Below are 16,260 nucleotides of genomic sequence, written 5' to 3' on the forward strand. Positions count from 1 at the left end.
CCTTGAATATATTCCTTAATACACTGGTGTACTGTAAAATTCTGGCTCTTTGGGCTGCACCCAGGAGTGGTCACACCAGCTGTGGTGGTGGAACAGGACTGGCTACAAGCTCATACTGCAGCCTCATGGTTTATTGCCCAGTTCCCTCTCACCCACCTATGTAAACTAACAAACCATCCTGCAAAGCAAAGAAGTTCTTATTGAGACACAAACCCCAGGCTGACCCTCAGAACAGAAACTCACTTTAACAATCTCAGCATCACATTGTCAGAATGGGGCTGTACCTCCAGCTGTGCCAGGAGAGCACAGCTGCTCAGCGTAGGCTCAGGAGAGTCACAGCAGCTCCTGTCCCCAGCTCCCCTGCCCTGCACCAAGGCAGCTCACTCAGGTGTCCCTCAGCACCCCAGCTAGGAGCAGGAGGTGCAAATGATCCTTTCCCAAGCTCCTACAAGACAGAATGGAAAGGGGTAGAAGTTCCTGAAGCTGCACTGCCCCCATCCTGCCAGATGTGTCAGAAACCTCTCAACAGAGCCGGCAAAGTCAGCCCAAACTCCCCCCGAGGGAGGATGGTGAAGGTGTCAGCTGCTGGGGATGTCTGGGGGATCCTGGTGCCACCAGCAGCTGAGAGGAAGCAAACAGGCCCGTGAGCACTTGTACACCTGGCAACCCAACAGCTCAGCCCCACGGCCCCCAGCAGGCACCTGGCTAATGCCAGAGACATTGCTAGGTGGTTCAGAACAACACCCCTAATCCCAATAAAGTGGCTCTGTCATTAGCCCAGAGGTGCCCTAAGCCATTCCCTCTCCTCCCAGGCTACATCACTGCACACATCAGCAACTTATTTCATGCACATCTGGGTAAATGATTTATTCACAGCAGCAGCTGCTTTGGTTGTCTGAGTATAACTGAGTGAAGTGGCATCCTCTGTGTGAGGATCCCTCTCACACATCATCCCATCCATCATCTCATCCCTCTCAGAGCCGAGAGCTCCCAGCACAGGGAGCGCTCCCTGCTGCCCTGCAGAATCCCACAAGCTGCCGTGTTCCAGCCGTGCCAGCTGCCGTTTGCAGTGGGAAGGAGCAATGTGAGGTGTTCAGTTTAGTCCTCCTGTGTCTGCAGGGGCTCTGTGCAGCCCACGCCGAGCCGGGGGCTGTGTGAGCAGCGCTGTCACTGCCCAGCAGAGACAGGAGCGTTCTGCACTGCTCAGCTGCAGCCACCGGCACAACTCTGGCTGCAGCACTGCTACAGGCACAACTGCTGCCTGACAACTGGCAGAGCTTTCTGACAGAGCATTTACATTCCAGAAGATGCCTTTGGCTGGTTTTGCTCCAAATGTTAAAATTTGATTGTTGCTGGCCTATCGCTTGCAGAAATCGCAAGAGTCCTGAACACACCTCGAGCATTGGGATCCTTCAGCTGAGGAGCTGCCAGCACTCTCAGGCCGGCCCAGCTGGGGACTGGCAGGACACGGGTACATCAGTGGCACAACGTGAACCGCACTGGTGGGGAAGGAGTTGATTTCTTGTGCGGTTTTCAGTATTTCTAAAGAAAATCAAGCTGTAGTGACCATGTGTGTACACGTGGTCAGGACGGGCTGCCAGGGCCGCTCCAGTTCTGACCACATTTTATCTTTCTACGTGTGGACAGTGCTCGCGGTTCTCCCAGTTCCACTGACTCTTCTTTTCCGTTCCCTGCACCATTTCAAACCAGCGGCAGGGAGCCCGAGCCGTTTGTTTCAAACGGAACCCGGCCGGCTCCGCGGCTCCCGGCGCAGAGCTGCCGCGGATCTCTTTGCTTTGTTAACTTGTAATACTTCAGTGTCTGGAGCCCCGAGCCCGCTGGAGCTCGTGCCGAGGAGCGGGAGCCGCAGCCAGAGCCGCCGCTGCCCGCCCCGCGCCCGCAGCCCGGGCCCCTGGGCCGGCCGGGCCCGGAGCCGCCTCAGGGCGCGGGGCGCACCCCCGGCCGCCCGCCCGCCGCCGCTCTCGGCAGCCGGGGCTGCCCGTCCGCCGCTCCGCTGGGGCTGCACGGCCCGGGCCCGCTCCCTCCGGGACTCACCGGGCGCCGCCGCTCCGAGCCTTCCCCGCCTTCCCCGCCGCTCCGAGCCTCAAACCCCGGCGGCCCCGGAACGTGCGGCGCACGGCACCGCGCGCAGCCCGGTCCCTGTTCCGGGACACCGGCCCGCAGCGCCGCTAGGGGGCGGTGCCGTGCCGTGTTCACCGGAGCACAGCGCCGCCGTCCCGACCGTTCTCCGCTCAGCCGCCCCTCCCCGGCCGCGACAACGTCTACGTGTGAAATTTACATTAAACATTTTATTCAAAGAACCTTCAAATGCGGTATTTTGGCTGCGGCAGCGCCGGCCGCGGGCCGGCTTCTGGCGGCTGCTCGGTGCCCTCGGGGGCCCTTAGGGAGCAGCATCGCCCCCAGCTCAGCTGTGGCCCGGCCGCGCTCCCTCAGCCATCCCGGGCTCCGGACAGCCGTCCTGTGTCCCCCCTTCCTGACCCGTGTCCCCTCAGGGGCTCGGTGTCCCCTCCCGCCCCGCAGGGAGCAGCGGAGCGGGCGGAGGTGGCTCCGCCCCGCAGGTGAGGCCCGGCCCGCAGGTGAGCCCGGCTCTCAGGTGAGCCCAGCCCGCAGGTGAGGCCCGGCTCTCAGGTGAGCCCAGCCCCAGCAGGTGAGGCCCGGCTCTCAGGTGAGCCCGGCTCTCAGGTGAGCCCGGCCCGCAGGTGAGCCCGGCTCTCAGGTGAGCCCAGCCCGCAGGTGAGCCCAGCCCCGGCTCTCAGGTGAGCCCGGCTCTCAGGTGAGCCCGGCCCGCAGGTGAGCCCAGCCCGCAGGTGAGCCCAGCCCCGGCTCTCAGGTGAGCCCGGCCCGCAGGTGAGGCCATGGCGTACCGGGAGCTGCTGCGGCGCTGGCACGAGGCCGTGCGGGAGGCAGACCGCGGGCACTGGGACGCTGCTCTGGACACCTGGAGCGGCATCGCGGAGCCACCGGCCAGGATCTGCTTCAACATGGGCTGCGTGCAGCTGCTGGCCGGGCGGCCCGAGGCGGCACTGAGGGTGAGAACCGGGCAGGAACCGGGATGGAACCGGGATGGAACCGGGCAGGAACCGGGCAGGAACCAGGATGGAACCGGGATGGAACCGGGCAGGAACCAGGCAGGAACCGGGCAGGAACCGGGATGGAACCGGGCAGGAACCAGGATGGAACCGGGCAGGAACCGGGATGGAACCGGGCAGGAACCGGGATGGAACCGGGCAGGAACCAGGCAGGAACCAGGATGGAACCGGGATGGAACCGGGCAGGAACCAGGCAGGAACCGGGATGGAACTGGGATGGACGGGCAGCTCGGCTCCCCCGGCTCTGCCTCGGAGGGAACGGTGCTGTATCTGGATGTGAAATGCAGCTTTTCGTGTCCTGCATGTCCATGGGAACGCGAGCAGGGATGTTGAAGGGTGAATGGTTTGAGGAAAAAGTTTAGCAGAGGGAATCATAGAAAAGTGAAAAAGGTTGAAGTTAAAAAGGCGGATGTGGCCGTTGAGGACAGGGCTCAGTGGTGAAATCGGTGATGCTGGGTTAACAGATGGATCTTTGAGGTGTTTTCCAGCCTTCCACAGCCACAGTGATTCTGTGGTTCTCTGAATGCTATGAAAATCCAGATCAGTGTACAGAATCATTTTTAAAGAATATAATAGAGACAGAAAGTACTTTAGATACTAGAAACTACATCCAGCAATGTACCTTTAGCTTTTGTTTAAGCTAAATCAGTTTAAGTTGTGCCCTTTAGGTGAACTTAGCTCATTATCATGTGAAAACCACACCTCTAAAGCTCAGCCTGCCTGATTCCAAGTGAAGACCTCAACCCACTGAACATGCACAATAAATTTAAAATGTATTGTAGCTTTAAATGAAAGCAGGAAAAGCATTGTTCAATAGGTGTTCTGTAGGCATGGGTTTAGACATGAGATGGGTGTATTTTCAAAGTACAAATATGTTGCTTGGCAGTGGAGACTGCCAGAACAAAACTGCTGTACTGGAAAACCACTGCTGTTGGGAAGGTGCCCTGAAGAAAAGCATTGCTGTGACAGCACCTGGTGTGTCTGTGCATCCATCCATCCATCCATCATCCATCCATTCATCCATCCATCCATCCATCCATCCATCCATCCATCCATCATCCATCATCCATCCATCATCCATCCATCATCCATCCATCCATCCATCCATCCATCCATCCATCCATCCATCATCCATCCATCCATCATCCATCCATCATCCATCATCCATCCATCCATCCATCCATCCATCCATCCATCCATCCATCATCCATCCTCCATCCATCCATCCATCCATCCATCCATCCATCCATCCATCAGCCATCTGTCTCCAGTGAGGAGATGCAGATAAACCTTTCCTCAAAGCACATAAGGAAGAGCTGAGGCTGTGCTGGAGGGGCCGGGGCAGCCCGTGGAGCCCTGGGCAGTGGCTGTTTGGGACACTGAGCACAGGGCAGTGGTGCCATGAAGATGAGGGAGAGAGTTCAGGAGAGACTTCTGAGTCCCAGTCAAGGGGCAGTGACAGGGAAGAAGCTCAGCTCTACTTCATGGGGATGAACAGTTGGTTGTTGTTTTGTTTATGGCCCAGTGAGGCAGATGTTCCAGCACGGTGTGTGTGGGGTCACAGACTCACCTTAACCTGTAGTGAAGGCAGGGCTGGGCTTCCAGCACTGTTATCCTTACAAGGTGTCTGCAGTGGGGAGGGAAGGAGCACATCCCTGCTGCTGCTGCCTCAGGAGGACTCTTGGCTGTCCCAGCCGCTGAACCACGAGCTGCTGCCAGCTCTGCAAGCACTGCCTGTATTTAGCTGGGGCACTGAAGCAGAGGTGCTGACTTAGAGGTCATTGTGGGACACCCTGCAGCTTCCTCCCTCTCACCCTTTCGTCACCTCAGCCTTCCCCAGCCTGGCCAGTCCTGCTGCTCCCACTGTCCTGGCCAGCTCTGCTTCAGGCTGCAGTTTTCCCAGTTTAAGTAGCCAGATGGCCACTGCAGCTCATTTATGTCCAGTCCATTGTAGCAAGGAGGGGGAAAAGCCTGAAGCTCAGCTCATCCAGAGGCAAGACCTGAAAGATGACTGGGAGGGATTGCCTCTGTGAGGGCAGCAAGGATGTGGCTGGGTGTGTGTGTGTGTGCCTGGGCACCAACAGAGCAGATCCCAGCTGATCCCTGGGGTGTACCTGTGTTTTTCTCCTCAGGCATTCAATAAAACCATTGAGAAGGACAATTCCCTGGCTGTGGGCTACTTCCAGAGAGGATTTGTGCACCTGCAGCTGGAAATGTGAGTTAGGTGCACAGCCAGTGCAGCCTTTGGTTCTCTCCTTTCAGTCCTGCTTTATTCCTAAACCTAAATGACTCTTTGATTCCAAAATTCACTTCTTCCAGAAACTTTACAGAGTTCACAGAAAGTACTTTAGGAGCCTTGGAAACCCTGTCACAGGTCAGCAAGTCTTATCTCTGATAAGAGCTGCACAGCTCTGGGGCCCCAGGGGTGGCTGACACATTATATTGCTGTCCCATACACACAGAGATTCCTGGAAGCCACAATATTATGTTGCCATTCAGATTTTCTATGGGAATTAAAAAAATATAATTGTGTGTCTTGGTGTGTTTTCACATGACACACATGAGTCTGGCCTTCCTAGAAATGCAGCCTGCACACTCTGCTGCCAGCAGACTTCAGGGGCCTGATCTCAGTCTCACTGATAAAATATTGAGATTGCTCCAGAAGTGTCATGGGATTGATTACTCATTGTTCCACAGTTAAATCACAGTGACATCCTCCTCCTCAGGGAGCCGGGGGAAGTATTTTACAGATCTTGTCTTACCTTTCAGCTCAGTTATTTTCTTTCCTGTTGTTTTTCCCATATTTTCCAGACCTTAATCTCCGCCAAATGCCTGTCTTTATTTCTGGGAGGGAGTTAAGGTGAGCAGTTCTGGCTTCTCCAGTGGAGGGGCTGTGCCTGGGGCTGGTGAAGTGCCAGGCAGGGCTCTCAGGAGCTGCTCCACCACCAGCAGAAGCAAATGTGCCCCGAGCACACCCACTGCAGGGGCAGCAGAGCTGGCAGCTGCCTCCTGCCCAAAGAGCTGATGGCCTCCAGTGCCCCAGGGCTCCTTCCTTCATCAGAAGCTGCTCCCACCCATCCACATCTACCTGGGCACCTTCTCTTGGTCGGTGCCCACTGCACAGCCCTTCCTGGATGCTTCCTTTTACCATCTGCACCTGCTCAGACTTCAGTTGCAGAGCTGGTGTAAATTCAGACTAGTAGCCTCCTTAGCCTCAGAGGTGCTCTATTTTTCAATGTTGAGGTTCTAAATTTTGAGTTTCAGAGTTTTGATGCTTTGGCCATGTGTGTGCCCTCCCTGGTGCCCATCAGCCAGGTTCCCAGCCCTGGATCCTCCAGAGACAGGTGCAGGGAGCTCCCAACAGTGGGCAGTGTTTGTTCTTTACCAGGATGACACATCTCTGGTACAGCTCTCCTTGCACAGCCTGCAGAGCAGAATACATGGTGTTTGCTAGTGTGGTTTTTAGCTTCTTTAGCAGTCTCCAGCTTTTTCAGGCTCAGTCTCTTGTGTCACCTCTACAGGTATGAAGAAGCTCTCTCTGACTATCACATGGCCTTCAGTCACCTAAGACAAAATCCCTTCATCGATTACAAGCAGCTGGGGCTGAGGCACATCCTCTATGCCTGGGAGGTAAGAGCCTGGCTCAGCAATTCTTCCCCACTGTTGGGGATGTCGGAAGCAGGCATCAGTGACCCAAGACTTTTTCAAGGAAGTACATTAGAACTGTAAAAATACTCTGCTTGCACTTTTTTTAAAGTAACTTAATCAAAAAAGTTGTAAACCAACAAAATCTCTGGAAAGTTTAGCAAATTATGCACTTTGAAATTAAAATTGTCCAGAGCAGGTGCATGGGAATTTGTGTATTGAGGGGTTTTTATCTTCTCTTTATGTAAACGAAGTGGTGGCTGCCCCTGGATCCCTGGAAGTGCCCAAGGCCAGTTTTGATGGGGCTGGGAGCAGCCTGGTCTGTGGAAGTTGTCCCTGCCCATGGCAGGGGTGGAACTGGGAGCTTTAAGGTCCTTCCCAACCCGAACCAGTCTGGGATTCTGTGTAATATTTACACTTGCATGCATGTAAACACACATGTAAATTCAGTGAACTCAGCTCTAAGAGCTGAAAGAAGCTGAAACATTGGCAGATGAGAAGAGAGCTGAGGCATAATGCGAACTCCAGGAAATTCAGGTGCATAAAAGCCTCTTTCCAACTGCAGCAACTGATCCTAATATTCCCTCTGTGCCTGAGCTTACACCCTGTGCTCAGGCTGTGTTTGTAATGCTTCATCCTGCACCTCTTTCTGTCACACCTGCCACATCCTGTTCAAGGAAGCTCAAAGGCTGAAACGGCTGTAAATTTTTGTCATATTTGGACATACATAAAGGATTCCTAGAAACTGTCCTTTACTGGAAGGGTTGATTTTGTTTTCTCTGAGTCCACACACGCAGGTCAAAAAGCAGATCCAGGAAATAGGATTTAACTCCTTACTTCCATGAGAGTGAGGAGCCATTCTGTAACTCCAGTCAAGCGTTTCGGGCAATTTTCACACACCTTATTCCCGGCAGGAGGAAGTTAACCTTAGCATCCGTGCTGTTAGCCCAACCTCCCTGGCTTTAACAGCTTCAGTGCCATGGCACTGCCTTCTCCTGGAGGAGGGAAAGGGGCAGGGCTCAGGAGTGTCCCCAGGAGGCTGAGCCCTTTCCTGGTGTGAACACACCACCCCTCACTCCAGGACATGTGCTGGCACCGTGCTGGCCCTCCAGACTTGGGATCAGCATCCTGATTCAGCTGTATCTCATTCTTACCTGGAGCTCATTATTCAAAATACACCAACATCATCCTCCAGCAGAATTGTGCCATCAGCTTTTCCCATGCTTGGCCTCTCACGTGCTGCAGCTGATCTTCTCGTGGGAGATACATGCATGGTTTGAAAACCCAGAAACTTTTGGCTCTTGCAAGGCTGTGACACTCCTGACTGTGTGAGAATTGCTGCCTTGCCTCCTGAGACAGTTCCTGTACATGTTCAGGGCTGCCATTCCCCACATTCCCAGAGTCTTCTACTGCCATGATTAAGGAGTGAAGGAAAAGCATGCTATGAGCTCCAGCCTTGTCCAGTGCAGCCAGGCACACACCTCAACTCCCAGCTGATAACCCTGTGACAGGAGATAAGGAGCTGTCTGACAGTGCTCTGCCCGTGGCCCAGCAGCTTTCCCACACAGCGAGTGCTGGCCAGTGACAGGGAGAGACCTCCCACTCCCAATATAGAGCACAGCTCCCCAACACCCTGTCTGCAACACTCCCACAGCCTGCACTTCCCCAGGAACAGACTGACATGCTGCTGAAGGGTGACAAGCTACAACTGACAACTTGCACATTCACAGCCCACTACAATGTGAAATAGTTTCAGTTAAGTTATTTTGCAGTGACAGGGAGTCAGGATTACAAAAATCATTGCCTAGTTGCATGCAGAAAGAAACCCAAGAAAAGCATCTGGTCTTTTGGATGCAGGAAGGATCAGACATAAACAGTGTGGTACCAGAGTCCTCACCTGCTGTCCCCATGTCTCTCCTCACCTTGACCAGCAGCTCCAGCACACCCAAGCTTTTATTTTTCCTTTCTGATTGTGAAATTTTCCCAGCCATGCTGCTCAGAGTGCCTTTCCTGTTGCTGAATTTTTGGTGTTTAGTGCCTGTCCCGGTTTCTTGGCTGAGTTCAGGAGGATGTGTTGGGTGTCCCTTGGTCCTGGCCCTCTGAATCCCGTCCCTGTGCCCACTGCAGGTGCTGTACAACATGGCAGCAGTGCAGTGCCACCTGCAGCAGTGGCAGGAGGCCAGAGTCACCCTGGAGCAGGCTGTTGTGTGGAGACCTGAAAGAAGAACAGCAGTCCTGGAGCTGGCCCTCGAGCGGGTGCAGGTAAGGCCGCCTGTGCGAGTTCCTGGGTGTGTGCATCGGGCTTCAGCTCAGGGATGTGTGCTGAAAGTGTCTGTTGGAATGTTCCTGATTCCTGCATGTTCCTGCCATCCACCCAGCTGCTTGGCCACCTGCTAGCACAGTGTAAGCCATTTGCACACCATGCTCTGCCAAACCAGTGCTTCAGGTGCTAGAGGAACTCCATCAGTCCCAGGTGCTTCCCTGCCCAGAAACACCACAGTGGAGAATTTTGGGATGACCTCTGAGTCCTCCTGGTCCCTCATGTTCAGGAGCTCAGTTCCATTTGTGCTTATCCTGCAAAACCAGTTGCCTTGTGCAGTGTTTCAAGCTCAGAACCCCTACAAGTGCAGGGCTGGAGAGTCTCCCTTTTCATGGCACTGGCTTTTTTTGAGTCCATTTGGCTTCAGGAACAATTGGTGGCAGCTCAGATATTAATGTCAATCACTTTTAGAGCTTAAGTAGGGTGTGAAAGTGTTTCTAGGGTTGTTTCTAAGTAAAAGTTTCCTGTTAGACTCCTTTATGATCTGGAAACATTTGCAGATCTCTGGTTTACTCTTCCTGAAAGATTCATCAGTTTTCTACCTTCATACTTTGTAAGAGATTCATACTTTGTTTTTGATCTGATGATCTCTTCTGCCATCACATTTGTGCTTTTCCAGTGTATTATTTATATCTGCTATTAGCATTCTACTCTGTGGCTGAACAGAAAACATCTGAGGTCAAACAGAAAAGCTGTTTAGAAGATTTATTTACTAAACCTTCCTGCACTGCTCCCCTTCCCAATCCATGCCAGCAGTGTCAGTCCTTGCCTCCACACTGGGGAGGGGCTGCTGAGCTCTCAGTTTGCTCATGCTTTTGTGGGGCTTGAATGGCCTTTGTCAAGTTCACAGCCAAAACTTTTGCCCCATTTTTCCTGGAGATGCTTTTGCAGTGCTCAGAGCACTGTATTTGCTTTTCAGTGCTCTGATGTTACATTCAGTGTGGGTTGATGGCTTTTCCTTTACCTGCTTTCCCCACCCCAGGACCACCTGTTTTTAGAGCCCGTGCTGGTTCCTCTTGGGGAGCTTTTCAGACCACGAAAGAAAGAAGTTGAGCAGCTGGATTCAAAAGATTTCCTGGGTAAACCCAAGGTAACAGGCATGTCAATGTCACAATTAACAGCAGCAGAAAAAAATCCCTCCTCTGCCATCTCCAGGGAGCATCCCCACACATCTCCCCCCTCCACGTGGGGACCCAGAGCAGGATGGGCAGAGCTTGCAGCCAGTCCAGGCAGTCGGGACACAGAAGCCAAAATTTGTTACAATTGCCACCCCTTCTACCAAGAAATGCACTTTGGCACTAAAATGTCTTCCCCAATCTTGGTCACTTTGAAGTCTGAAAGGGCTGAGCAGGTACTCTGGAACCCGTGGTTGCTCTTTTGCTGACAGTGAGGTTGTTAAGAGGGGCACATTGTCCCAGCACGCTGCTACTCACTCCCACATTCCCAGGGGGACAGGTGGGCAGCTGGGGGACAAATGCTTTGTCTCATCCCTTGATACAAGGCAGCAGAGAATTTCTCTGAGCCCTTCTGTGACCAGTGCAGTCAGAACAGAGAGCTCCAAAATAAATAAAGGGAAAGTAATAAATTTACATACTTTCAAAGAAACCTTGGAAAGACTTGAAAACTGGGACACCAATGATTGAAAGTGTCCTGGGAATCCAGCTCTGCCTCCCCCCCTGTGTGCACAACTCCACATTTTTCCTGACCTTGGGATGCCAGAGGGAAATGGATCTGAGCAGATAATCTTGGATGAAGTTTGGGGGTCTCTTCATCCAGCCTAGATTCACTCATTGCTTTGTTCTCCAACAGGTGATCTCATCCATCATTCCCAATGATGAGTACATTGGCTTCGAGCCTCTCAGGCCTCAGGTGAGCAGGACAGGGCTGTGAAAGGAGGAATGGAGTTGTCATGGAGCTCCAGAAAGGGGCTCAGATCCAATCCATCAGGGGAAGAAAGCAGTGTAATGCCAGCCTGGATCCATAGGATGTTCAGAGCCAGGCTCAGCACTGTCTGTAAGGGACTCAGGGAATCTCCAGCTCTCTAAAGATGCATTTTTGTCTCTTCACCATGTCAAAACAGCAGTGCTTTGGTGTGCTCAGCCTGTCTCTGCTCATCACTTCAGTAAATGTGTCAGTGTGAGCACAGCTGCCTCACACTGTGCTTGGAACCAGGGGAGGGCAGTGAGATTGTGTTACTTCCTGATGAGATAAAGAGGGAGGGCAAGGAAGAGAAGTAAGGTGTGGAGCAGCAGACTTTTTCTGGGTGGTGTGGAATGACAAATGGGGTCAAGAGTAAAGGCAAAATAGCACAGTCAGGAGGTAAGGTGGCACTGCTGCTGTAGGAGGCACTGTCATAAACAGGTCCTGTTGTTTCTCCCACAGAAACAGGGCTTTTATGAACCCAGTGCCGATGCTCTGCGGTGAGTGTTCAGTCCCACACTGGTCTTACCCTTCCCTCACTACTGTTCAGAAAGTCTTTTGTTCTCCAGCATCTTTGTGTGAAGACACCGAGGGATCCACACCCACTTCTCACCAGGGGTGGAGTGAGTGACAAACACAGGAAGGCTTCTGTGGCTGCAGAGGACACTGCAGGTCCCTGGCATCTCTGCAAGAGCCTCTGGGCAGCTTGCAGGACTTGATTCAATAGTCTTGGGAGACAGGCATGGTTTGTGCATGCCTGGGGAATGGAAGCAGACACAGGCTGTGGGACCTGCCCAGGTCTGTGGCAGAGGATGCTCAGCTTTCCCATCTTAATTCCCAGGATAATTTCAAATACTCACTACCAGCCCTAATGTCCTGAGCCAAAATCATGTTCAAACCCCAAGAAAGTAATTTGTTTTGGTGATATTGTGCCAGCAGTACTTCAGGGCTGTGTTGAATAATTGTTTTGATCTTGATAGTGTTTATCAGCACAATGAAAACGAAGCTGCATTTGGCAAATCAGTGTTTTCCAAGCCCCTTTTGTTCCCAGCTGGAGCAAAGGGCAGCAGTGGAAATCACGATTTCCAAACACCCTCAGGTTGCAGCCCGTGCCAGCGGGGGCTGGTGCAGTGTGGTGGTGGCCAGAGGCACCCATGGCCAGGGGTGCAGCTCTCTCCTCTCCCCGCAGGGATGCCGAGTCCGGGTACCAGCGGCTGCTGTCCCGCTACTGCCCCCGGGAGCCGGCGGGGCTGCAGGTGCCTGCAGGGAGCCTGGTGTTCGTGCTGAGCAGGGCAGCAGACGGCTGGGCCACGGCCATCCACGATGGGCAGGTGAGGGACACAGCCCCAGCACAGTCCTCAGCAGCTCCTTCCCACACCCCCAGATCTCCTGGCGCTGGGCTCTCACCCACCCGGCTCCTCTGTGACATAAGCATTTAGCATATTCTTTAGTGCTAGAGGAATAGGGGGAGAAGCATCTGGAGTTACAGGAACAGTTACACAAGTGTTTGGATGTGCTGGTTGACTGCTTAGTGAAGTGCCAGGTGAAATTCGATGTAGAAAAAATAAAAATAGACTCTAAATAGAAAAAAAAACATTGTAAACAAAAAATGGCAATGCTCAATTTAAATGAGCAGCAAGAAGACAAGAAATGCTGCTGGACTGGTGTCCCTGGGCATCGTTGCTGCTCTCTGCCAGAGCATGTCTTGGCAGCAGGGGGCTCGGTGGGTGTTTGGCCTGTTCCCCTGCAGCAGCTCCAGCAGCAGCTCTGCTCCCAGCAGCAAAAGCTGCAGGAGCACCATTGTCCAGCAGTGTGAGAGCACTGGGTGGCTGGGGTGGCCCTGGCCCCCGGGCACCTTCATGTGGCCATAGGGTGATGGAACAGGGGCTGGGCTGGGCTCACAGGGCTCCTCTCTCAGCCTGCTCTGCTCCGTGTCCCTCTGCAGAAGCTGCACATCCCGAGCTCTCTCCTGGAGCCTGCCTCGAGGATGGAGAAATGGGTGAGCTGGCAACCTTGCAACCAGGGGGAGGGAGGGACCAAGGCACACATTGGTCTGTGAGGGTATCATAGGATAGCACAACTCTGTAAGAGAAACTTAGAGTGTGAAGCACTGAGACTATTGACCGAAGACCAAGTGCTCTTGAATGGGAACAACAGAAGAATTAGGAGTAGGAAAAATCCCTTTGACTCTCTTCTCCTCAGAACTTCATCTCCCATCTCCACCACAGGCATAGCCACACATTATCCCAATCATTTTCCATCTGAACCCAGTGAGGAAGGGTGCAGCTCAGCCCCCTGTTTCCTGTCAGGGAGCTTTCAAGCACATGGTTGCTCTGATGTTGCTATGATTTTTTTAATTGTCATTTTTCCTCCTCCAAATGAATCCCTGGTACACACTTGGGTGTTTGCTCCATGGATGTGTCACCATGAAGCAGCCCACATGGGGACAGTGTGGGCAGCCTCCTTCTGTTCCAGCACCAACCCAGCAGGGAGCAGGGGGCCAGAGAAGCATCTGCAAACCTCTGCCCTCAAAAGCCTGAGTGCTGCACCTCATCCAGCCATTCAATGAGCAGCTCTCCCTGGGGTTACAGCCCTGAATCTGTGGCTGGCTGCAGCCTGTCACACACCAGCCTTGTCCAGGCTCCTGTGTTTTCTGCCCTCTCCTTTCTGATGCTGTTCTGTTGCAGAAGAACAGCACTGGGATTCCCCTTCCTCCTGCCCAGGTGCCTCCCAGCTGCCTTCACGTGAAGCAGAAGCCAGGTAATCCCTGGGCAGGGACCTCAGTGTGTGGAGCTGTGCCCAAACCCTGCTCTCTTTAGGGGGTGTGAGGAGGTGGTGGCCCCACTGCAGCCTGTGGTGACTGCAGGGCTGTTCCCTTGCCTTTGTGCTGTTCTGCAGATGCTCCTGGGGAAGAAAATGCCTCTGCCAGTGATGCCGGTGCCCACGTGGACTCCAAGGTGAGGTGTTCCACACAGCCTCTGGAGACCAGAGCTGGGAAAAGTGCAAGATTCTTGCCCAAAATTCCTGAGCTGCTCCCAAATCACTGAGGAAAAAACCTCCTTCCCCTGACCATTTTCCCATTCTGTAGAGAGGAAAACCCTGTGGGTTCCTCCCAGCTCAGGACACTCTGGTTCTCCACTCTGACCGAGCCTGTCTCCCCACAGATGTCCCCGAGGAGCGGGGAGGCCGCAGCGGGCACGGCCAGGCCGGTGGTGCTGCGGCTGCGCTGCGAGTGCTCCGTGGTGCTGAGGGCAGGCCAGGCCCCAGCCCTGCCAGCCCTGCGGGCCCTGCTGAGGGACACGCTGGCACAGCAGGCACAGCAGGGCACGCTCAGGTATGCCAGCCTGGGCTGCCATGGGCCACCAGCCATTCCCCTCGGGGCACGGCCATGCCCACTGGGCATATGGGGTGGCCCCATGTCCCTGTGCAAGGGGACGAGCTCAGAGGTGACTGCAAAGGGGACTGTGAAGGCTGGGGGTGGCACAGGGGCTGGGCTTGCCTCCGAGTTTGGCTTTAAAGGAGATGATTTGCATTAATGAACCCTTGCAGCTACAGGCTCCTGGATGGCACAGAGCTGGGGACAGTGTCAGGACAGGAGGAGCTGGGGAAGGTGTGGCAGCAGCTGACAGACGGCAGGCTGACACTCTGCTGCCAGGTTTGTGGGCTGGGACAACGTCTCTGCTGGGCTGGGTTCAAGTCTCTGCTTTGCTTTGCAAGCTCCGTGCTGGCTTTTTCCTGCAGGACTCGGACTCCCACTCGGGCAGGCCTGTTCTCTACCAGATGCTGGCTCAGCACTCTTACCTGGCACAGGGACCAGGGGACCTGGAGTTCAGCAAGGGAGACGTGCTGGATATCCTCTCTGAAGGTAGCTCTCCAGTCCTGCTGCTGGGCCAGGCTTTTGGAGCTTGCTGTGGGGAGACACTGGGGAAAATGTGGCCTCTCCAGTGCTGTCTCAGGTTCATACTCTCAGGAGTTACAGGCTTGTGCTGGGTTTTGCCCAGAGTTAAATTCCAGCCATGAAAGCTCTCACTAACCCCACTCATATGGGCCAGGGCTCATTCCTGCTCCTTTATGTTTTCCAGTGAACGAGGACTGGCTGGAAGGACGCTGCAATGGCAAGACTGGCATCTTCCCCAAATGCTTTGCCACCCAGACCAGCTGTGGTGCTGCCATCCTATAGCAAACAGGAGCCTTTTCCTGCCTGACTGCACCCCCAGGGGTGGGAGGCACTGGTCCCAGCTCATTTGGGCCCCAGCCAGCACAGCCAGGAGCTCTGCTCTACCTGGACAGGGGATATCTTCCACTCAGATCCATGGGGTCAGTTCTAGCAGTGATGGCATTTCCTACAGCCTGTTCCCTGACCTGGAATTTATACCTTGTGCTTCCACTGTGTGTCTGTGCAGAGCAGGGAGAGGGCTCTGGGGTCTGGCTGTGGGAATTGTCCATGTGGCAGCTCAGGCTGCTGGGTGGGGAAGGGGTTCCCCTGGGTGGGAAGAGGTTCCCCTGGGTGGGAAGGGGCTCATCTGGGTAGAAATCTTCATCCCCTGTCCCTTGTTGCTCATGTTGAGGCTGGAAAGGCTGAGCCTCGCTCTGGAAGCCGAGGGTGTGGCTGGAAGCAGGGGACAGAGCTCTGTTCCCCAGGCTCTCGGGTCACATAACCTAATCTCCACAAACCAGAGATGCTGCTCTTTCAAAAGGCTTTTGGAACCAGTCTGCAGTGGGATTAATGGGATAATACCACGAGTTAGGACCACTGTCTCCCATAGCAAATAGCCTTTGGACCTGACCATTCCTTGACCTTGGCACTTTTCTTAAGCCCTAAGGCCAAGGTGGGATCTTGGAGCACAGAGAAGAGGCAGTGGTGGAAATCACCACTGCTCAGAGCAGCTCTGGGCTGTGGGAGAGCCCTGGAGGCCCCGGGGAAAGGCTGGCTGGGAGGTGCAGTGCTGGGCTGCTGCTGCAAGGACTGAAAGCCCTGTCCAGTTCCTGCAGCTGGGCTGGGCTGTGCTCTGCTGAGCTAAATAAAACACTCAAGTGCCTGGAGCTGGAACCTGTTCTGGATTTGGTGCCTCGACAAAACTTGGCTATGTTACTTGAATATAAAATAAACCCTGAGCCAGAGCTGGCAACTCTTAAATCAACTTCCACTTGTGTTTTTCTGCTGAGATATGCCAGTAAGTATTTTTAAAGACAGCTGACAGTGTCTCAGAAGAGATTCTGTCACATATTACAGAAACATATCTTGCACAGGGCAGGATAGAGATG

General features: G+C 54.0%; 2 protein-coding genes across 23 annotated transcripts in view; one reads left to right on the top strand and one right to left on the bottom strand.

Moving 5' to 3' along the window:
- The window catches only part of EXD3 (exonuclease 3'-5' domain containing 3), a 178,792-nt gene extending 176,607 nt beyond the window's left edge, over nt 1–2,185 (bottom strand). For 4 of the 7 annotated variants that reach the window (XM_086858795.1, XM_086858798.1, XM_086858799.1 and 1 more), the window contains exon 1: nt 2,056–2,185. The gene's annotated coding sequence lies outside the window, so the exon portion shown is untranslated. The remainder of the gene's footprint in view (nt 1–2,055) is intronic. The other 3 variants (XM_086858796.1, XM_086858801.1, XM_086858803.1) reach the window with 2 other exon arrangements.
- On the top strand, nt 2,110–16,132 carry NOXA1 (NADPH oxidase activator 1). Of its 16 annotated transcripts, none has more exons than XM_086858819.1 (18): nt 2,151–2,703; nt 2,852–3,050; nt 5,243–5,325; nt 5,430–5,484; nt 5,922–5,970; nt 6,632–6,740; nt 8,883–9,017; nt 10,058–10,165; nt 10,885–10,944; nt 11,458–11,495; nt 12,185–12,326; nt 12,941–12,994; nt 13,686–13,755; nt 13,894–13,952; nt 14,160–14,329; nt 14,545–14,650; nt 14,737–14,860; nt 15,078–16,132. In XM_086858819.1, exons 5-18 carry the CDS (start codon nt 5,939–5,941, stop codon nt 15,173–15,175), a joined length of 1,305 nt encoding a protein of 434 aa, XP_086714945.1. In that variant the 5' UTR covers nt 2,151–2,703; nt 2,852–3,050; nt 5,243–5,325; nt 5,430–5,484; nt 5,922–5,938; the 3' UTR covers nt 15,176–16,132. The 16 variants fall into 16 exon arrangements, with proteins under 16 accessions (XP_086714937.1, XP_086714932.1, XP_086714945.1 ...); XM_086858813.1 differs by having other exon boundaries at nt 2,168–2,703; nt 13,683–13,755; XM_086858815.1 differs by having other exon boundaries at nt 2,168–2,686; nt 2,829–3,050; nt 13,683–13,755.
- Nucleotides 16,133–16,260: the final 128 nt, after the last annotated feature.

This window comes from Cyanistes caeruleus, chromosome 20 (genome assembly GCF_971803275.1).
Source record: "Cyanistes caeruleus chromosome 20, bCyaCae1.hap1.1, whole genome shotgun sequence".
Lineage (NCBI taxonomy): Eukaryota > Metazoa > Chordata > Aves > Passeriformes > Paridae > Cyanistes > Cyanistes caeruleus.

Coding starts and splice junctions, on each gene's coding strand:
- NOXA1 (XM_086858804.1), top strand. CDS start 2,877: ATGGCGTACCGGGAGCTGCTGCGGCGCTGGCACGAGGCCGTGCGGGAG. Junction 9,018..10,057: donor TGGCCCTCGAGCGGGTGCAG/GTAAGGCCGCCT, acceptor TCCCCACCCCAG/GACCACCTGTTTTTAGAGCC. Junction 14,330..14,544: donor GCACAGCAGGGCACGCTCAG/GTATGCCAGCCT, acceptor GAACCCTTGCAG/CTACAGGCTCCTGGATGGCA.